General features: G+C 45.3%; 1 protein-coding gene across 1 annotated transcript in view; it reads right to left on the bottom strand.

Annotated features, from left to right (window-relative positions):
- Positions 1-7,911, bottom strand: part of PYGB (glycogen phosphorylase B) — a 52,788-nt gene extending 44,877 nt beyond the window's left edge. The window contains 2 exon segments of the mRNA XM_088789444.1: positions 6,401-6,592; positions 6,958-7,911. Coding sequence (XP_088645570.1) covers positions 6,401-6,592; positions 6,958-7,294 — 529 coding nt within the window. The 5' untranslated portion in view covers positions 7,295-7,911.
- Between the last annotated feature and the right edge of the window lie 13,069 nt (positions 7,912-20,980).

Below are 20,980 nucleotides of genomic sequence, written 5' to 3' on the forward strand. Positions count from 1 at the left end.
TACAATACAGTAATTTTCCAAAGACATCTTAGGCATTAATGAACTCTGTGGAAATGGAGTTTAATATCAGTAGATAGAGGCTAGTTTTCCTCTTTACAGTGAGACTGAGTTGGACACTGAGAGATCTCCAATTTCTTTTCCCTCTCCTAAAAGGTTTTTTGAGCTTTTGTTTAACACGAGAGTCTGAACACCCTGCAGGAAAAGGAAAGAAAGAACTTTTCCAATACTCAGGATAACAAAACAAAGACTGGGCAATTCCTTTCACCAAGAACACGATTCTACTACAGGCAGAGCTGGCCAGAGACGTCATCCTGTGCCAAGAAAATGCAACCAATGCTCCTCTTGTCTATTAGATTCTGTCTGTGCCCCCTTCCCCATTCCACACTTTCACACAACCCCCCCCACCGCCAGCCCTGGTCTTAACACATCAGCTGTCATCTCACTGTGGCTAAGTGGGAATAGAGAAACTCCCATGGCCGACTGCTGTCTTGCTGCTGGACAAGGCAAAGCTGGCCCTGACATGACACAGGGACACTGACCACTGACTCAACACAGAGGCACAGCATTCCACTAGCTAGCTCTGGTGTGCTCCCATCCTCTCCAAATATACTGGGGCCACCTCCCTCCTGCCACCCTCCCCAGCCCAACCCAGATAGGAGGGGAGCAGTCCTCCTACCTGACAGACAGCCAAGGTTCACCCTTGCCTCTATGGACATGTCACATCGTCCACTGTGCTGCATCTGAAGAGCTTTTTGGAGGGTAACACCAAGAACAGCTTTATAAAACCACCACAACATTGTGTAACAATATTGACCTAAGATTGCCTACCACATCTCCTAACCGCAACCTGTGAAGTCACACTCAAGCACTTTCTTTTAGAATTAAATGCCAGGGAATCTTGGCTTTCTGCAGGTAACTAGTAAATTTTGTCTCATCGTGGATCATCATTTCCTTTTTCATTTTAGGTAGCAGTACCTAGGTAAAGAACACAGAACCTTTGCTCAAAGTCAACCTGGAAAATGTAAAATATAATAAAATTACAAAATTTGAGAACTTACAGGGACTTTAGGGACCATTTAGTTCTGCAGGAAGCAAATTTATCTTTTTCTCTTGTGACATCACATTTTTACAATCCTCTGCCTTCAGCCGTTAAGCTCTACAAAACGTCTACTCACTAAGATCCCAGAGACAATCGGGAAGTCTCCTTATCACTGACAGATAAGCCATGGCCTAAGCAATTTCTATTACATGATCTGGACTATGTCAAAGGATATTTATAACTAGTGGGGTACTAGTCAGTTTTTTAAACAGAGCTACTTTCACCTTTCATTTTAAACAATGTTTCAAGGCTGAGAAAAACACTCAGCTAAAACTGAAATTACATATAATTCCTATCCAAGAAGACCCTATTGAAGACACCATGAACCAAACTCTTCTGTGGCCCAATTACCTTTCTAAACTCCCGTGTTCTCCTCTTCACTGTATCCTAAGAACTTCATTCTGTAAGAGGTAGGGAGAAAACCTCCTATCACCTGCTGTTTATTTGCTTCATGTCTTCGATTGTGTGGGTTTCTAAATGGCTTAAAGGCTTGCTCTGTTTAATAAAAATTAGGTATAATCTAAAAAGATTTATAAAGTTCTTTCAGCTTTCTTATTAGTATTTATTAGTGGGACAACTGGCAAAGCTGACATCCGTGGACGATAGCACATGTCATTGAGAAGTTTAATCGTGCACTGTGGTTGTGTAAAAGAGTCTCCCTGATTTGAGGAAGCACACACAAGTTTTAGGAGCATCAAAACTCCAAACTTTAGGAGCACCTGAACTTACTTTCAAATGGTTCAGAGAAAAAAAATGTATTTATTTATACACATATATAGAAAAAAATAACAAATGTGTTAAAATGTTTAATGTTTGGGGAATCTGGATGAAGAGTATATGGGAATTCTATGTATTATTCTTGCAACTTTTGAAGTCTGAAATCATGCAAAATAAAGTTTTAAAAAATCATTTTAAAAGGACTGGGATCCCGAAGTGAGGTCAGTTACAATATTTCATAAAGATACAAAAGGTCCTTGCTGCCATCCACAGCACCTGTGTGTCAGTCAGAGTTCTCCAGAAAAACAGAACAAGACAGACATGCACATAGAGATTTATTTTAAGGAACTAGTGTAAGAGACTGTTAACAGTAAGGCCTGCCGCTTTACGGTTAACCCTATCTTAGGGTTAACAGCCCTGGCGGCCCTGAGCTCAAAAACTGTTACTTTAAAGTCAGAGTAAGATTAACAGCCTAACAGCCTTGAGCTTAAAACATCCTAATGGCCTAATTGTTAGTTCCAAGATGTGGACATAGAGACCAGGTGTTTTATCTCCTGATATAGAAGCTTTTTGAAGTGTATCTATTGTAAGCTCTTTGAAGCATAGCAATCTGCACTCCCTAAGACTTTAGGAATTACAGAATGTCTTAGTTATGTGAGAATTGAAGTCCATACTGTACTCCCTAAGACTTTAGTAATTACTAAGCTCCTAAAACTGCTATAAAAACCCTTAGCTTTGTAGGCTAGGGGTCCTTTGTTAAAACCCGCTGCGTCGGGCAGAGACGGGGGACCCCAGCTAGCTGGAAATAAACCTCGCTGTGTGACTTGCATTGTCGTGTGTGTCTCTGTCTTTCTGAGGGGTGAAAGATTCCCGGACTTAACACTAGCTCATGTCATTGTGGAAGTCGGAGACCAAAATCCAATGGGGTTGGCTAGCAGGCTGGAGACGTAGGGGACAGCTGCATTTAGAGACCAAAGAGTCTGCTGGCAAAATTCCTCTTACTGGGGAGTTGTGGTGGTTTAGTCTTTGTTCTATTGAGGCCTTCAACTGATTGGAGGCCCACCTACATTAGGGAGGGTAACTGCTTTACTTGAAGTACACTGATTTAAATGTTAATCTCATCCCAAAAACACCATCACAGGAACATCCAGAATAATTTTGGACTAAATATTTGGGCACTGTGGTCCAGCCCAGTTGAAAAAGAATATTAACCATCACAGCCTGAAAGAGGCCAAACTGTCCTCTACAAAAAATCATGGCACACGCTCAGAGAGATTTCTTAATCTCATAAAATGATGGCTTCACCTACCTTCCGCTTGGCAAGCTCTCAGGATAATCAGCAACACAAAACATCTGCCCCTCATCAGCTTCTAACCAGAGAAAATAACTTTGTGCTATCTGCTGTCAGGGAATCCAACCCATGGGATACAAGGTCAACTTCACACACACAAGTGGAAACACATCATAACTGGGTATGTTAACAAGATTCCAGTGGCTGGTCGGAGCACTAATTAAAACAAAATCTCAGAAGTGGGGGCTGTGGGCAGTGAAGGCTACAAAACACTGCTGTAGATTATCTTCCTTTAACTCCCAGGTCCAGCCAAACCAAAACAGTATTTGTATTCATTATAATGAATACAAACTAGAAATATTTAAGATAGCAGTTTAGACCCCCTGGTAGAGCTCCTTTTCCTTAATCTACCATTGAGATTATGCCATGAATTTATTAAAAAGGGCCATAGGAAACGTTATTTCAATCACTGCAGGGATAAAGTAGGTGGTTATATAGTAAATTGACTATTCCATCCACCCACTGCAGGGGTGATGTAGGCCAGTTATATAATAAACTGACAATTCCATCCACTAACTGCAGGGATGCAGAAGTCCAGTTACATAGTAAACTGGCTATTCCATATGGTCACTGAAGGGATGCAATAAGGCAGCTACATAGTAAACTAGTATTCCATCCACTCATTGCACCGATGCAGTTAGGTCAGCTGTCCACACTGCACAACATCTGCTTTCAAGACCCACAGAAGAAATTTCATACCTACCCACCGTAGAAGTTATCGCAGATTCCGTGACTCCCATAAGTGGATATGATCTGCCATTTGTTTTGGTTGCTAGATCTTATGTTTCCATTTTGTCTCCTGACTTTGTATCCTGAATTAAAACTATTTTCCTACCCTTACTGTCTTGCCCCAATTTTCTCTTTGAGATCATCTATTGGTTTGAAGCTTTTGTGTCATACCTTGCTCATGCATTCTGAAATTCTTTTTGGATGGAGATGGAATGTCAATATAATATGGAAACATTTTATAAGCAAACACAAAACCATGTTTTAGAATGGCAAGGGACCTCAGAAATAGGTTACCTAACTCAATCCCCCTCATTTTAAAGATAAAAAAACTGAAGCCAAGAAAGTTTAAGAAGTCAAATGAAGTCCAAGGTTGCATAGGCTGAACTGCAAAGCCAGAACTAAAGGCACTTGATTCAAGTGAGCCATCTCTCACCACCCAGTTCTATGCCATTCCTGAGTTTAGAGTGGAATTCCAACCTTACCATCACCTTACCATCACTTCAAAGAATCCCTGAACAGTCTTTAGAACTAAGTGCTGCCTCCTGCCAAGCACACACCTCTCAATTTTAGCCAGATTTTTAGACTTGCTGATTTGCCAGGCAGACTGCTTGAAGAATCTGCCTCCCAGCCATGAGTTTCAATTGTTTCTGCTGTTACCAATACAAAGAACTAAAAGAGTTATGAAACAATAGGTACAGCACAATACTATTTAGTGTAATAAAAACAAATGTTTCTACTAGTATAGGAAAAACAATGAACACAAAATGTTTGTAGCACTTATAATGTTATTACTAGATGGTGAGATTACAGTTAACTTTTTTTTTTGGTTTAATCTGTATTTTCTAATTTTTATTCCAGTAAGCATAAGGACTTGCATAATTGTTTAAAAGACAAAAATAATAAAAGCACTCTAATTTATTAAGAATAGATAGGCAGGCAACCCCAGTCTGAAGTGTGATGGTACAAGTCCCTGAGGCTATTCCCAAGGCTGGGGTTGTGGCTCTGCAGGATTTTTATTGGGAGCCCTGGGCTCTGACCCTAGTGATACTTGTTTCTGGTCCATTACAAGCAAACATGTAACTTTTGCAGAAAAAGGAGATGAGCTTATTTTCAACATGAATTAGCCAGACTGAAGCCCTTAAATTTCAATTCTCCTTTTTAAAATGGCCTTCCTGTCCAGAACAGGCAAACATCCTTTCATTTACAGGCTGTGTGGTTTCTTTAAAAGAGAAAGGTTTCCACCTATTGCCATCACAGCAGACAATCAAAACTCAGACCACTCACTGAGGATCAGCAAACCTGTTACGTTAGGGGGATTAATTCTGTTCATGAAATGTCATTTCGATAATCCCTGAGCCCATCACTGGCCTTTTGAGGACCTTAAACATACATAAACTCTAAGGGAAGTCCTAAGGTGTTGGGGTGTGTCCTGCTCCAGCTCCAGGGAAATGCTCTTGAATGTGCAGCCAAAGCCATACACCTGCTACATAGATGATAAAAATGATGTTGCAAAGCAGAACTCTGCCATCAGCAGGGAATCCTGGGGGAGCCACTGCCTCCTGGCCAGTTTCCCTGGCAGTCATCCCAAGCCTTTGTGGTAATAACCTGTTTTAGCCATTTGGTGCCACTGCTTTCTACGCTGTGTTGCATACTAAATATGAAGAAGCCTAGTTGGTATTTCAACAAATCTGTCCTTTTACCATTTCTTTTAGAAAAACAGAGTGCCCCAAAATAAGTTTGAAAAAGCAATCTCATGCTTAGCAATTATTAAGCATTTCTTAATGCCCTGTGAAAATACTCTAAAATACTGCCAACAAAGCAACTGCCCAGTGCACAGGTGTACACTGCAAGTCAAATCTTTACAAACTGACTTTCACGCCTGCAAGTGTGTCCTTTCCATGCCAGTTTTCACTCCACCTTAGTATAGCAGAAAGAACAAAATTCTACTGGCTGCAGGGGGGCTGGTCCAGCCTATGATACACTTACCAAACTGAAAACTACCAATGATATTAGAGAAGTATGTTTACTAACATGGAGCTGTTGAAAAAGTTACAAATACTGAATAAAACAGAAAAGCCACAAAACTGTATATGCAATATACTTTTTAGAAATGTGTATATATATTTAGGAGTAGAAAAAGATCTGAAAGGACATACGCCTATATTTTAATATAGATGAGAGTAATAGAGATCATCAGCGTCTTTTCTGTATTTTGTATTTTCCTGCCTTAAACATAAATTTTTGCAAAACGTAAAAAGTAACAATTACTTAGTCTCCTTGAAACTTAAGGTAAGTAAAGTTGTTCAAGGAAGGTGTGGACCTTACAGCCTTCTTTCCGGGGTTTTTCCTGAGCTTCTGACCCCTCCTGCTTTAGGAAGCATCTCCAACGATTTTCCTCTAATCGCTGTCTAGCCAGAAAAAAAGCCCCACAATTTCCTGCAAATTACAGTTCACCCCCTGCCAACTCATGAACTACCCAGGCCTCGTTCCAGTCTCCTTTTCACCCACAAGCTGCTGCAGAAAAACAAAGGTGGGGCCCGGGGTAAGAGGAAGCCCCGACTCTGCAGTCATCACGGAAGCACACGGCTGGTGACAGGACGTAAAATTCCGCCAGGATCCAGGGCTCAGGAATTCCGGGGAGGCAGTGGAGGTCTGCAAGGCCAGAATCCTAGGGCAAGTGTCCTGCAGGCTCCGCACTGAGCAGAGGGGGCCAAAGACCAGATACCCTGGGGCCTCGTCTGCCACGGATGTAGAGGAGAGCAAGAATCTGCTCTGCGCCCCGGGTGGCGCGGCGGGAAGTACCGGGCCAGGCCTGTGTAAAGCTAGCAGCCCCCCAAGGAAATGCGGTGGGGGCGAGGCGGGGATCAGGAGCCCCACCCGAAGCTATTTTCCTCCGCGAGAGGGCAGTGTGTGGATCCCCGTTGGGCTGTGGGAGCGGACAGGATGACCGTGCTCAACTTAGAAACCTTCCGTAGGCATTGGCCCTACGTGCCTCTTTCTTGGGAGCAGCGCAACGCTTTCTGTCACTTCTCGGGGGCCTGTGGCTCAACAGACCGCGCACAAAGGACTTCCGTTTTTCGGGGTGGGGCAGCGGCCGCAGCAGGATGAGAGCAGAGACCCCAGGCATGGGACTCGGCCTCCGGCGGCCGCCTCACCTTAGGGTCGCGCTCGTAGTAGTGCTGCTGCGTGCGGATCCAGCGGCCCACCAGGTGGTCGCGCACCGTGTGCAACAACGCGAAGAAGTAGTCACGGTGCCTGGTTACGTTGCGGTCCTTGACCAGTGTGAAGTGCAGGTGCCGGATGAAGCTCTTCCTCACCTCGGACACGTCGCCCAGCCCCGCAATCCCACGCACACTTACCTGCTTCCGTTTCTAGCTCTCTGTCACCGGCTTCGCCATCGCGCTGGAGGGGGAGGGGGAAGGGGAGGGGAGGGGGAGGGAGGAAGGAGGAGGAGGGAGACGGGGAACACCGAAGATGCTGAGGTAGCTCTGGCGCCAGGGACTGCGACTACGCCGGCTGGCACGGACCGCGCCTGCGCCCGAGGCAGGACCGAGAGTGGGGCTGGGCAGTGGGGAAGGGGAGGGGGGCCCCGGAGAGATGGGGCGGCTAGGCGTGGCTTTATTCAATGGAAGCTGGCGTTGGATACCTATTTTGTAGATGAGGAAGCTGGCGTGATCCGCCCATGGCCACCCTAGAGCAGATCTGACCCCAAGTTGGCCAAGTCCCGCAGAAGTGGGAGGCAACCGGAGGAGCTGGACAACTTGGGAATCAAAGCTGCGGTCATGTTAGTCCCTGTGCCCCTAGGGCAAACGGGAAAGACGCTGACCCCACTCTCACCTGGCTTTTGGGGTTTCTGGGGCCAGCGACCCTCTCGCCCTAGGTGACCAGCTGCCCCCAGACTGGAGTATCCTGGGTACTGGGGTGCAGACGTTAAGGGAAACCGAGCACACACTTCAAAGGCAGTCACCCATGCCTAGTGGGCCCAGTCTCCTCTTGAGGTAGGGGTGGCTCTGAAAATAACCAGTGTGGAGGAAAAACATCTAGCCTAAGAGAAAGCTAATAAGAGTTTATTTGAGCCAAACTGACGACATGTGCCGGGAAGCAAAATCTCAACGGATTGAGAAAATGCTTCGCAAAATGGCAGTTTGCAGCTTATTTTGTACATAGAATCAAAGGAGAAAGGTTACATGAAATCCTCTGGTGGTAGATTACAGGGGTGTGGAAGGAAGCAAAGCGGGGAAATCTCTGGAATTGGATAAAAGTAAATTGGAGAGACAGGTACTTCTTTCACATAGGTGGTACAGGACAGTTAATAGTTCACATAGAGATGTTAATCAAGGGACAGGAATAATAATGAGGGATTCTGTACTTTCCTGCTCTGGTCCACAAAAAAGGATTACTGACATTCCAAAGATGTCATTTTAGGTGCAAAAAGACAATAGACAGGCCCACGTAAGGGCACAGATTAACTTTATGAAGGAAGCTAAAGATGTGACTTCCTGCCATGGCCCACTTAGTTATGAAACTTTTCATGCTCACACCATCTCATGTGGTTATTTTCAGTCTCCTTAGCTTGTCACGTTTAATATGTGGCCCCTATTCCATCCACACTTCCCCCTTTTGGTCATAGATCAATCCGAAGGATGCATCGATGATCAACCTTTTGGTTGGATAGGAAGGCTCATTCCTAGGAAGTCTTAGTGTCAGCGTTTGTCTTGCTGAGTGTTGGGCCATTGGGGGTGGGACAAGACCATAACCTTAGATGGCAGTCAGGGCCGAATTATTTATTTACATTTAAAAGAAAAGTTGAACAAATGGGAGGTATTCAGATCCTATATGTCTTCATTAAATATATTCTGGATCATTTCTAATCTTTGAGCTATCATAATCCAAGTTTTGTATTTTTTTCCTCTGTCCGTCTTACTTCCTCTGTTTTTTTGCATCTAGTATAACATGTACAAACTAGGACCAAGAGCAATAGCATCAAACCTGTAACACCAATTAGGAGCAGAAAACGTACAATGTTAGACAAGTATGAGTCCGAGGGGAGCAAACATCCTAGCCAACCAAAGAACCCTTTACATGCATTATCATAATTTTTTAGTAAGTTAATATGTTTTCCTCCCTCGTCTACTGCTATTGATAAGTTATAAGTTTGGCTAGATGAATGAAGGTTCTCTATTATTTCATGATCTAGAACTTCTAATTTTTCTTTTGGCCAATTGTTTTCCATAGAAATGATTTCATGGGGAGAATTAAGTTCAATTTCCCAATATGTTGGATTTTCAGTATCAATATTATCATGGGTTTTATTAAGCTCAGGCAGTTAATTTGCCTATGATTTTAGTATTATATTGTATTCCCATAGCATTTACTATAAACCTGGTATCATTATAATAGAAATTAGTATGACAAGAATTTTCTAACCCTCCCCAATTAAAAAAGTCCCCTTCCCATATACCATATATTGTTGTTTGTTGGGGTGGATATGATAGGTCAGGATTGAGTGAAATCAGAATTCCATATAGATTGGGGACATAACATTTACATTTTAATTTAATATGGCCTACTTAGTTTACATTGGAAGCACTCAAGTGTCATGTATTAATCTAATTTCTGTTAGCTGTGTAAATGAGAATTGTAACTTTAAGGTTTAATAGGGGCCAAGGCTGTAAGAACATGATGGTGTAAATTACAATTACTACTTAAAATTTTCTAGAGGCCAGGAAGACACTAAGAGTTTCATAAATAAATTTTGTGTGTCTCAGCAGCCATTCTAGAGGGCCATATTTGTATAATATACATCCACTTCAGCTTCTATCTGAATTAATATAGTTAGTAGTCTATGTTGAGTTAGGGGTAAGCATTATTGGGTTTTAATTTTTACATATATAAAATTCCTTCCGCAATGCTTCTTTTCCACTAATCTCCCTACATAAAACTTGACTTGTCCTTCTCAGTTTGTCTCCTTTTCCTCATTCAGAAATAATCAACTTACTAGGACAAAGTACTTTCTTTTTAACCTCTCTTAGAAATACACACACATCCCTTTTCTTCCTTTTATAATAATATTCCTTCTAAATTTCAAAACCATAAATATAATATTGATAATGAAGTTATCTCGTATACCTTTAGCAATTATTAACAGTTGGGCTATGTAAGTTTGTTACCAGAGAGTGGGCCTTCCTCGGTGCGGTGTCCTGGTTCTTGGCATCTCAAGCATAGAACTGAATGAGACACGAAAGTAAAGGGGTGAAAGAGTAGTTTATTAGAAGAAAGGCTACACTTCAAAGAGGTTGAAGCCCCAGAGAAGTATAGAAGAGAAAGTACACTCCAAAGGGTTTAGAGTGGGCCACTGAGCAAAAGGAAGTCTTGAAGACTCAAAGGTCCAAGGGGGCATTATTGAGGCAGGATAGTTAGTATGTTGGTTAGGTAGACAGTCGATGGGGGGGGGGGGGGGTGACCCTGGTGGAATAAACAAAAAAGCAGCCATATTCTGAAACTCCAGGCCCTGGAATGTCTCCTTCACACCAGGACAGAGACATGGCAATACACCTTAAGGTTAATAGATAATCTCAAATCCTTTCTGGCTGGACAAAGGAGCAGATCTGATAGATAGGGATCGGTTAGCTTGTTAGACCCTTCAGCATGAGCAAACAGGACAAACCTGGTAGGTGAAGTCAATTAGAAGGCTCCAGCCCCCTTCCCCAAGCAGGCAGGGGAAGGTATAAAAGTAAGAGCTTTTGCCTCAGTCACTGGGCACCCCCATTCGAGACCCCCTCCCGCTCGGGAGTGGCAACTCCTTCTCCTGCCTCTAATAAACTATCCTGTTTTTAAAACTTTTTGCGTCTCCCTGGTCCGTGTGTCCATTCTTTGACTTCACGAGACATAATCCCGGCCCACACCCAGAAACTGCAGGCAGATCCAACATCATCTACATCAATAGGAATAGGTTGGTTCGTTAATCCCTTCAGGATGGACAAACAGGACAAACCTGATAGATGAATTAGAAGGCTCCAGCCCCCTTCCCCAAGCAGGCAGGGGAAGGTATAAAAGTAAGAACTTTGGCCTCAGTCACTGGGCACCCCCATTCGGGACCCCCTCCCGCTCGGGAGTGGCAACTTCTTCTTCTGCCTCTAATAAACTATCTTCCTTTACAACTTTTTGCCTCTCCCTGGTCCGTGTGTCCATTGTTCGCCTTCACGAGACAGGATCCCAGCCCACACCCAGAAACTACCGGCAGATCCAACATCACCTACATCATTTGGGGTTTCACAGAAAAATATTCTTACTTCACTAGAGGGAGTAAATGCCCCTTATCTTCAGAGGTGAACAAGTTTTTTGACTTGTCCGGGGGTGCACACCTACAGGCTGGTTTACCTAGCGCTCAAGTCTGGATAATTTGGCTGTTTATTGCTGCTAGTCTAGTTGCAGTATCAACTAAATTATTTCCGTGTCCTTCTATGATGGCAGACTTAGAACGTCCTGGATTTTCATACTTGCCTATTGTTTTGGTTGTTGTATGATACCTAATTTAAATTATGTAACATATTTTCTATTCTTATGGGCTGCCCTAAGGAAGTTAAGAAACCTCACTGTTTCCACAAGTTATGAGCTACACCAAAGATGTAGCAACTATCAGTGTAAATATTTTAGCTATTTGATCTTTGGCTCATTTACAAGCTACTGTTAGATCAATTAATTCAGCTTATTAGGCTGATCTTATTCAAGTAAATAAGAAACTTAAATTTATGTTTACCATGAAAGTTATTGCATGTAGCATAAGAATAAATCATCCACATATTGGATGAGGTAGAATATCTGGAAAATTCAACATTATTCAAATCAGCTTTTAGTATCTGAGAGAAATAGGTGGGACTCTCTGTATACTCCTGGGGCAATACTGTCCAAGTAAACTCTGATCTTCACAGGTGGAAAACCAAAGAGGTATTCCTGTCTTTTATTTTATAGGAATGCTGAAAAGGGCACGACATAAATCTATCCCTGAAAAATACTGGCAATACACACAAGCACAGGATATCTATTTATAGCTCTGAGATCCTGTGCAAATCTCCATCCTTTCTCCTGGGTCTCTTTACTGGAAGGATAGAATTACAGGTGCTCAGACACAGAATTATAAGCCCTCCTTTTAAAGTAAACTCTGTTACACCAGCTGGAACAATAAGCTAATTCCAGCTGGTGTAACAGTGGGCCATAACCATTACAATACCCATTGTGCTAAATTTCCTTACACTGGCATGTACTCATGCCCCAGGAGGGCTCATGAACTCCAGTAGTCCTAAATACAGAAGTTTACATAACTGTTAGCAAAATTCAGTTCTTAGATTTAGTTTTCTTGAGTAACTAAAGACCTAAATAAGACAATATAAAACATAGAAAAATATTTTGATGACACATAATTTTTGATTTTCAGGCAGAAAACTTTTTCACAGTATCAGTAGCAGACCAACAGTCTTGTAACAAACTTTGTCTTACTTAGCAGAGAAAGAAAACTTAATTTTGCACCAGCTTACTTGTGATATTTAAATTTACTTAATCACATTTAGCTTAACCATACATAAAATTCTTTCAAGATTTTCCTTTACAAACCTATAACTTTCCCAGTTCCTCTTAGTTTTTGTCTCTTTTAAAATCTTTTTTTTCCAAATCTGATTCATTTAGTTCTAAATACATTTCACCCTTCTGGGAGGATATGTGAGCATCATTGGTTAGAAAGTCTCACACTATCAGGTGAGTAGGGCAGATTTGAGTAGTAAAAATAGATGTTGCCCCTTAACATTTCCTATTTGGAAGGGAACAAGTTCTGATTTGAAAAACAGACATTGGTTGATTAGATATCCCTACCATTTGTACAGAAGCGTTACTCCAAGGGAGATGGCAACTTAACCTGGTGGTGTTAACAGATAAAGTAGCCCCAGTGTTAGTAAGAAGGGGAAATGCTCTCATAGTCCTTAGAGCAGCCCTATGCTTTTTTTCTATTTCCTTTGTTTTTCTAAATCCTATTTTAGTTTTCTACAATCCTTAGAGTGACTTGTCTTTTTACAATAAAAGCAGATTCTTCTACAGGAGTTTCCCTAGCAAACCTTTAATAATTTTGTTGCTTTGCTCTCAGAAACCAGTAGATACATTAATTGGAATAAATTTTTAAAAGCCAGGATTATAGTTCTAACAGTTAATTCAAATTCCTTTGTGAACTCATTGGGGTCCTAGAGAGGGTTGGGGGAATGTTTAGTAGATTCCTTAGTCCTGCCTGCATACAACCGTGGATTCCCCTCTGCCGAAGACCAGCTCCTCTCAAACGGGAACTTCAGCAGAGCTACAGAAGAGACGGAGGAAAAGGAGAGCAAGTCCAGACAACTAAGGCACACATTGGGACAGCCAGAGAGGGAAAACTGGGATGTTGCCATTGAACAGCTTCAGAAACATTCTTTAATGTAGAGACAGTCTAAAATTTTCTTACTAACTTCCTGGAGAGAAGAACGTCTCTCTATATCATTTCAGAGGCTTCTATTTGCCAATTGAGGTAAACCTCCCATACTGTTTAATTTGATTTTTAAGTCAGCTTTTCTAATTGTGCACACAAAAATTTAGATGTTAAAAGAGCTCCATTTTGTCTATCTTGATACAGGTTAGCTAGCATGTCTCTAGGTGGACAGGGAGGTCCCTGGTGGAATAAACAAAGATAACCATATCCTAAAACTCCAGGTTATGAAAATCACTCCTTCGTTTCAGGACATAATGTAGCAAGGCCTTGAGGTTAATCATAAAATTCCTTTTGGCCTGACAAACGGAGCAGATCTGATAGATAAGAGTGGGTTACTTTGCTAATTCCTCCAGGATGGGCAAGCAGAACAAACCTGGTAGATGAATTTCATTAGAAGGCACCAGTTTCCTTCTTCAGATAGTTCCCTTCTTCAAACAGCTCCCCTTCCCCAAGCAGGCAAGGGAAGGTATAAAAGTAAGAGGTTTTGCCTCAGTCATGGGGCACCCCCCCCATTCAGGAACCCCTCCCACTCGGGAGCTGCAACCTCTTCTCCTGCCTCTAATAAACTATCCTCTTCTTTTCCATGGCTGCCTTGAGGATTCTTTCTTTGTCATTGAACTATCCTCTTTTTAAAACTTTTTGCCTCTCCCAGGTCCGTGTGTCCATTCTTCGGCATCACGAGACAAGATCCCAGCCCACACTCAGAAACTGCAGGCAGATCCAACATCACCTACATCAATCTTAAGTTGACATCACTTCTAGATAAACCTTTCCATATCTGTAAGTACTTGCAAGACTCCTAGGAAATGTACATCTGCAGAATTAATGGACTAGATCCTGGGAGATTGTCGGCCTTTTGAGGCACGATTTCCCATGTTAATTTTTAGTTTCCTGCGATTTTCAGAGTCTGAACAAATTTCTAGTGATATTGTGTAGTGGGTTGAAGTGTGCTGCTTATGGGTTGACCTCCTGAGTCGCTTCAACCCTCTTACGTGCCTCGGTTTCTCTCCCTGGCTGCCTAGTACAACCTTCAGGACTCGGAGCACTAGGTAAACCAGCCTTACATGAGTGTCCCCAGACAAGCCAAATATTTGATTACAGTTGTGTTGGAAATCCCTATGGGGCCACTGCACGTTTTGAGGAGTACCCTCAAACACCTCCACAAAGAGTCTTAGTCACCTAAGAATACCCGAAATTCGAGCCAGAGGGAGTAAATACCCCTTATCTTCGGAGGTGAACAAGTTCAGGCTCATTTATCAAAAAAAAATTTTGTTCTGACTCGCAGTAAGCAATTCTAATTGAAAAGCCAAAATTAAAACGAGCCACCCGTTTTTCTCTCCTGTCCCTGAGTTATCTTAACTCTTGTCCTTAACCTGGGTTATCTCAACCCTTAACCTTTAACGCCACCTCGAGGATTTAAAAACAAACAAACAAACAAACAAACAAACAAACTCAAAGTCAGGGCCTCCTACCTTAAAAAGGGAGGTCTGGAATTCCAAGAAAAACTCACCCAAGTTCACCCAATGTGAAGCAGGGAGTTGGTGGGACACAATGGGTACCTAGCACTGAATTCGGGTCTGCAGGGTGTTTCTGGGTTGGCTTTTTGGAATAGTGCCGACTATGCCACGTCATGTCAATGAAAAACATCCAGCCTAAGAGAGAAAACTTGTAAGAGTTTATTCGAACCAAACTGATGACAATTGCCAGGAAACAAAATCTCAACCGATTGAGAAAATGCTTTGTAAAATGGCGGTTTGCAGCTTATTTTATACATAGAATCAAAGGAGGAGGGTTACATGAAATCCACTGGTGATAGATTAAGGGGGTGGAAGGAAGCAAAGCAGGAAAATCTCTGGGATTGGATAAAAGTAAATTGGAGAGACAGGTACTTCTTTCACATAGGTGGTACAAGACAGTTAATAGTTCACATAGAGATGTTAATTAAGGGACAAGAATAATGAGGGATTCTGGACTTTCCTGTTCTGGTACAGAAAATGGGATTACTGACATTCCAAGGATGTCATCTCAGGTGCAAAAAGACAATAGACAGGCTCACTTAAAGGCACAGATTAACTTTATGAAGGAAGCTAAAGATGACTTCCCGCCATGGCCCATTTTGTTATGAAATTTTTTATGCTTACGCCATCTTATGTGGTTATTTTCAGTCTCCTGGGCTGTCAGGTTTAATATGTGGCCCCTTTTCTGTCCACACCAGCTAAGAAAGTAAAACTTAGTTTATACTGAAAAAGTGCCAACTTGCCTGTGATCCTCAGGCTGGGCTGACCGACACTGCTAATGTTGCAGAAAAATGGCAAGGACCGAGAAACTCAAGCGGCACGTGAAGATCAGGGAGAACACAGCTTTTATTACGCCGGTGGGCTCAGCAGGATCCTTCCCAAAAGACTGAGCCCCTAGCAAAGTTTTGAGCAGGTTTTTGTGGGTTGGGGACTTCCTTGAGTCGGGGAAGGGGTAGGTGTCATCTGGTGATTGGCTCCAGGTGTGGCTTGGAGGGGGTTATGCGGAAGTGGGCAGGGGCTTAGGCTGGGGACTTCTCTCTCCACTGGGGCCACCATTTTAGCTCAGTTCCACGTGGCAGGGAACGATTTTAGGTCAGTTTCCCCATCATGTCTCCCCTGTTGATGATCGTAAGTGGTAACAACTTACATATCATCATATTGGCTAAGAGGACGATAACCCTGCAGGGCAAGGATCCGGGCTGTAGCCCCACGGGTGACGGAGGTCTCTATGAAATGTAAGTATGAGAAGGTTGGGTGGCCAGCGAATTTTTCCCGGCAGCCTAAGGGACAGGAAAGCGAGGTCGTGACTCCTTCCTGGGGAAGAGATAGTATGAGAAAAAGCCAAATCATGGTTGCTGCCTAAGACAGGTTAGGGAGAGGAGGCAAGCAGCCCAGAACAGCAAGTAGAACCTAACAGTCCCTTTTCCAGTGGTGACCAGCTCAGTGGGGAGGATGCAATGAGACCAGCAAAGGCTAGAAACAATAGGAGTCTAATAACAGCAAAGACGGAGGCTGGGCAGACAACGGCAAGACTCATCCGGGCTGTTTCTTAAGGGTCAGAGGGAGTGGACAGGCCGGGCGGTCCAGGCGTCAGTCTCTGGCTGGGCTCTTTTAACCTGGGTGTGATGGATCCACGGGGCAATGCCTGAAACTTTAAGAGCGGTGGGAGTAACAAGTAAGACAGTGTGAGGGCCTGTCCACCGGGGTCGGAGGGGCTCACACTTCCAATCTTTGACCCAGACTTGGTCTCCTGAGGTAAAGTGGTATACCAGGGCCCCGAGAGAAATGGGGACCCTTTCCAGAATGTAAGCATGTACATCTGTGAGGACCTTGCCTAGCGCAGCCATCTGGTTTCAGAGGCTGGAGAACCCCAGCTGGTGAATGTAACCAGGGAGACTGGTTAGCAGGGGAGGGAGCCTCCCGAACATAATTTCGAAGGGAGAGAATCCAGATTTGCCAGGGGTGCAGCACGCCCAAAGGACGGCTACGGTAGGAGGTCCACCCACCCTAGGGAGGTCTCCTGGTGGAGTTTAGCCAATGTCTCCTTGAGGGTACAGTTCATGCGTTCAACTTTCCCTGAACTTTGTGGTCTGTAAGCTGTATGGAGCCTCCAGTTGATGCCCATAGCTCTGGCTACCATCTGGAGAAGCTCTGCTATGAAGGCTGGTCCATTGTCACTGTGTATGGAAAGTGGAATCCCGTAACGGAATAATTTCCCTGAGGAGGACCTTAGCTACTTCGTGGCCTTTTCAGTCTGAGTGGGGAAAGCTTCGACCCACCCGGAGTAGGTATAGACCAAGACCAGTAAATACTTAACGCCGCGGCATCTTGTCATGTCGGTGAAGTCGACTTCGAGGTCCTCAAAAGGTGCGGCTCCGCTTCTCTGAATCCCAGGGATGGGGCTAGGGCCAGACTTTGGATTGTTCTTTGCACAAGTAAGGCGGTTACTTGAGTACCTCATAGGGCTGGGATGAAGAGTCTTCCATCGGGCAGTTGCCACCACCCTTATGGCAATCTGGTGGCCCCTTCTGACTTTGCCCATCTGAGTTTTTCTTTTGTGTACCACGGGAGGGACATGGTGGTAGTGTCAGTGACCAAGAGTAGCTCACTAAGTCTTCCCATCGCCGCTAATTTGGCCATGGTGTCGGCGAGCCTGTTCCCAACTGCTGAGGGCTCGTTGCCCCTCTGGTGGCCCCGACAATGGATAACTGCAACCTGCTGGGGAAGCCAAATGGCTTATAGGAGCTTAAGGATTTCTTGTCTATTTTGAATAGTTTTTCCCTCCGCGGTCAGAAGGCCTCTTTCTTTGTGTATAGCCCCATGGATATGGACGGAAGCAAAGGCATACCGAGAGTCAGTGTAGATGTTGACTTTTTGGCCCTCAGATAGAGTAAGGTTTCTTATTAGTGCCCATAGTTCTGCCCGTTGGGCCGACCATCCCGATGGAAGTGCCCCTGCCTCGAATACCTCGTCTGGGGTGGTTATTGCGTATCCTGTGTTATGTTTTTCGTCCCTCAGGAAGCTGCTGCCATCAGTATGCAGAGTAAGGTCCAGGTTAGGGTGTGGGCTGTCCCGGAGGTCAGGTCTGGTGGCCTAGACCTCGTTGATAACTTCTATTCAGTCATGTTCTGGATCCCCTTCCTTGGTTGGCAAGAAAGTGACTGGATTCAGGGTGTGCAGTTTCTAACGAGATCCAAGGGTTTTCCAGGAGTAGCCCCTGATACTGAGTCAGCCGTGCATTTGACAGCCATCGGGGTCCTTGACTGTTCATTAAGGTGGTGACCGAGTAGGATACTTTAACTATGAGTCTTTGGCTTAAGGTGTCTCTGCAGAGCTGGGTTTTTTTCCAGGAGACTCTATACCCCGTCTTGGCTAAGTGGGACAGGAGTGCCCATGTCGCGGTTTGGCACTTGGTCTCGGTGGCACAGGCTAGGAGCAGATCATCCACATATTGCAATAGAGTGCAGCGGTTCTTCTTGAGGGACGGTGGCTAAATCTAAGGTTAGCGCTTCCCAAGAGGGTTGGGGAGTTTTTGAAGCCCTGTGGGAGCCGAGTCCATATCAGCTGGAGCTGCCGGCCGGTATCAGGTTCAGTCCATTCGAAGGCGAACAGTGATTGGCTCTGGGGTGCCAACCGAATGCAGAAGAATGCATCTCTCAGGTCCAGGCAGGTGAACCATCCTGCCTCTGGGGGCAGCTGACTGAGGAGAGTATACGGATTTGGGACTACAGGGTGTAGGGAGACAGTGGCTTGGTTTACCTCTCTTAAATCTTGTACTGGCCGGTATTCTCCATTAGGCTTCCTTACCGGCAGGAGGGGCATATTCCATGGTGACTGGCACTCTACGAGTATCCCTGCTGCTCTGAGATGGGCAAGGTGTTTTTGAATCTCTGCCCAAGCTTCCCTGGAGATGGGGTGTGGGGGCAGAGCCCCAGAAAGTAGTTTCCAGGCTCTCGGCCTCACATAGACAGGTGCTGGCTCAGGTAGTAAATGGCCAACTGTGATTGCATGGCCATCAGCTGTGGCTAGTTGGCCGTCAGCTGTAACCAGTGAGCCATTGGCCACTAATATAACTGCTGTGGCTACGCTAGAAGAGAGAAGAGAGAAAGATGGGGGCTGGCAAGAAGATGGCGGCTGGGCTGGCAAGCGTGGATGGCGGTTTGCGGACAGTGTGGATCCAGCCTCCAGTGAGAGTCTAGTGCCGCCAGAGAGAATATAGTGGTATCACTCCCCTACCTATGGCTCCGTGGGTGTTCCTTTTTGGCCTCACCATATCCTGCGTTCTTGTATGGGGAGCAGGAGCAGAGACCCCACAGGCCGCCCCGCACGACATGGGGTATTGGCATAGCCGTTGGAGTTGAGCTCCGGGTCTCAGTTCCACCAACACTGGGGCCTTATGGTTTGCTAGCCCAGGCAGATTATCTTCAGCCCAAACCTCCGGGAAATCGACCCTGTATGCTTCCGGGTTCTGTTCTACACTGCCGTCCCATAAAGCATCCATTCTTTTTCCCTCGGGGTGGTGATAGAAGAAGTCAATCCTTCCACTGGAGGCTGCAGAGACATGGTGGCTTGGCCTGATGGTTCGAAGGAGATTTGGGCCCCTAATTTGGTAAGGAGGTCATGCCCCAGGAGGGGAATTGGACAGTTCCTCCGGTAAGTAGAGGAACTCATGTGACACAGTGTGTCCTCCAAATTTACAAGTCCAAGCCTGGCAGAATGGTTGGCTTAGCTTGATCCCCGCTGGCTCCCACTATGGTGACTCTGCCGTCCCCGAGCGGTGCCACCAGCATGGTGACTACTGAGTGTTCTGCTCTAGTATCTACCATAAAAGTCACTGTTTGGCCCCCTACATCTAAGTCAACCATGGGCTCCTGGGGGCTGAGTTCGAACGAGCCAGGTCCTCTTTATGCCGAATCAATTCCTTCTATTCCTATGAAGTCGGGCTCCAGGCTGATTCAGTTGGGACCACGGGGAAGCTGAGGCTGGAAGCAGGGTGTCTGGAAGCAGCGGGGCTGCGCCACCCATTGGCTGTGTTGCATAAGGAGGTGGCGGCAGCTCTTCTGGATGTCCTGGGGTCCCGGTGACAACTACGTGACTTGGCAAATCATGGGGAAGTCAAGGGTACCTTCTGGGGGCCAATCCCACATCAAAACCTGGCCACTCCAGCTCACATAAAGCGCGGAGACGTCTGGGGGTCATTTTGACCCCATAGTCACCTTTGAAACCTTTACTGAAATTCTTTAGCAATCTAGAACCGTGGGCTCCCCGTGTTTCCCTCCCATAGCGCACGATGTCTAAGGTGGGGGTGGGGGAGAGGGAGGAAGTTCACTCATGTGCTGCCAAGTTCGCGCCCCTCGCGGGAACTTAGGAGCGTCTTGGCTAAGGTGTATCCGTATAATTCCCGGACCAGGTCACTCCGTGGAGTGAATCACCATTAAGCCCTATGATGCTCTGCGAGAATCAGGGTGGAGCCCACTCAGATTCTGTCGCCAGGGCCGTGGAACGAAACAATCAGGCACACAATCAGGCACTCACACAATCACACCAGGTAGACACCCTCCCAAGGGCGTCCCTGTCTGGGTAGGTTATAAGAACCTACCGGAAGGTGATCAGGCTCCCCTTCTGTCACGTGGGACAGGACTGACTTGGACAGTGGCCCCGGGGCTTACCTGGTCTGATGGGGGGATCCGGCTGGTTGTCCCCAGTCCCTCTCAGCGGGTCCAGCTGGGGAGGCGTGGGCCGCGGTCACCTGGGGAAGGTCTGGTTCAGGGTCCGCCAAAATCGGCGGGGTGCACCTATACCCTTCTCGAATCCCCTGTCACTCTGGGGAATGCCTGTCGCCCCACACCGGTGGCGCAAGGGGCCAGTGCGGTTGGGTTTCCCAGTCAGGTAACCAAATGTTGCAGAAAAACATCAAGGACTGAGAAACTCAAGCGGCACGTGGAGATCAGGCAGAACACAGCTTTATTATGCCGGCGGGTTCAGCAGGATCCTTCCCAAAAGACTGAGTCCCTAGCAAAGTTTTGAGCAGGTTTTTATGGGTTGGGGACTTCCTCGAGTCG

The sequence above is a fragment of the Rhinolophus sinicus genome, chromosome 13, assembly GCF_057876585.1.
Source record: "Rhinolophus sinicus isolate RSI-liver-muscle chromosome 13, RSI-T2T, whole genome shotgun sequence".
Classification (NCBI taxonomy): domain Eukaryota; kingdom Metazoa; phylum Chordata; class Mammalia; order Chiroptera; family Rhinolophidae; genus Rhinolophus; species Rhinolophus sinicus.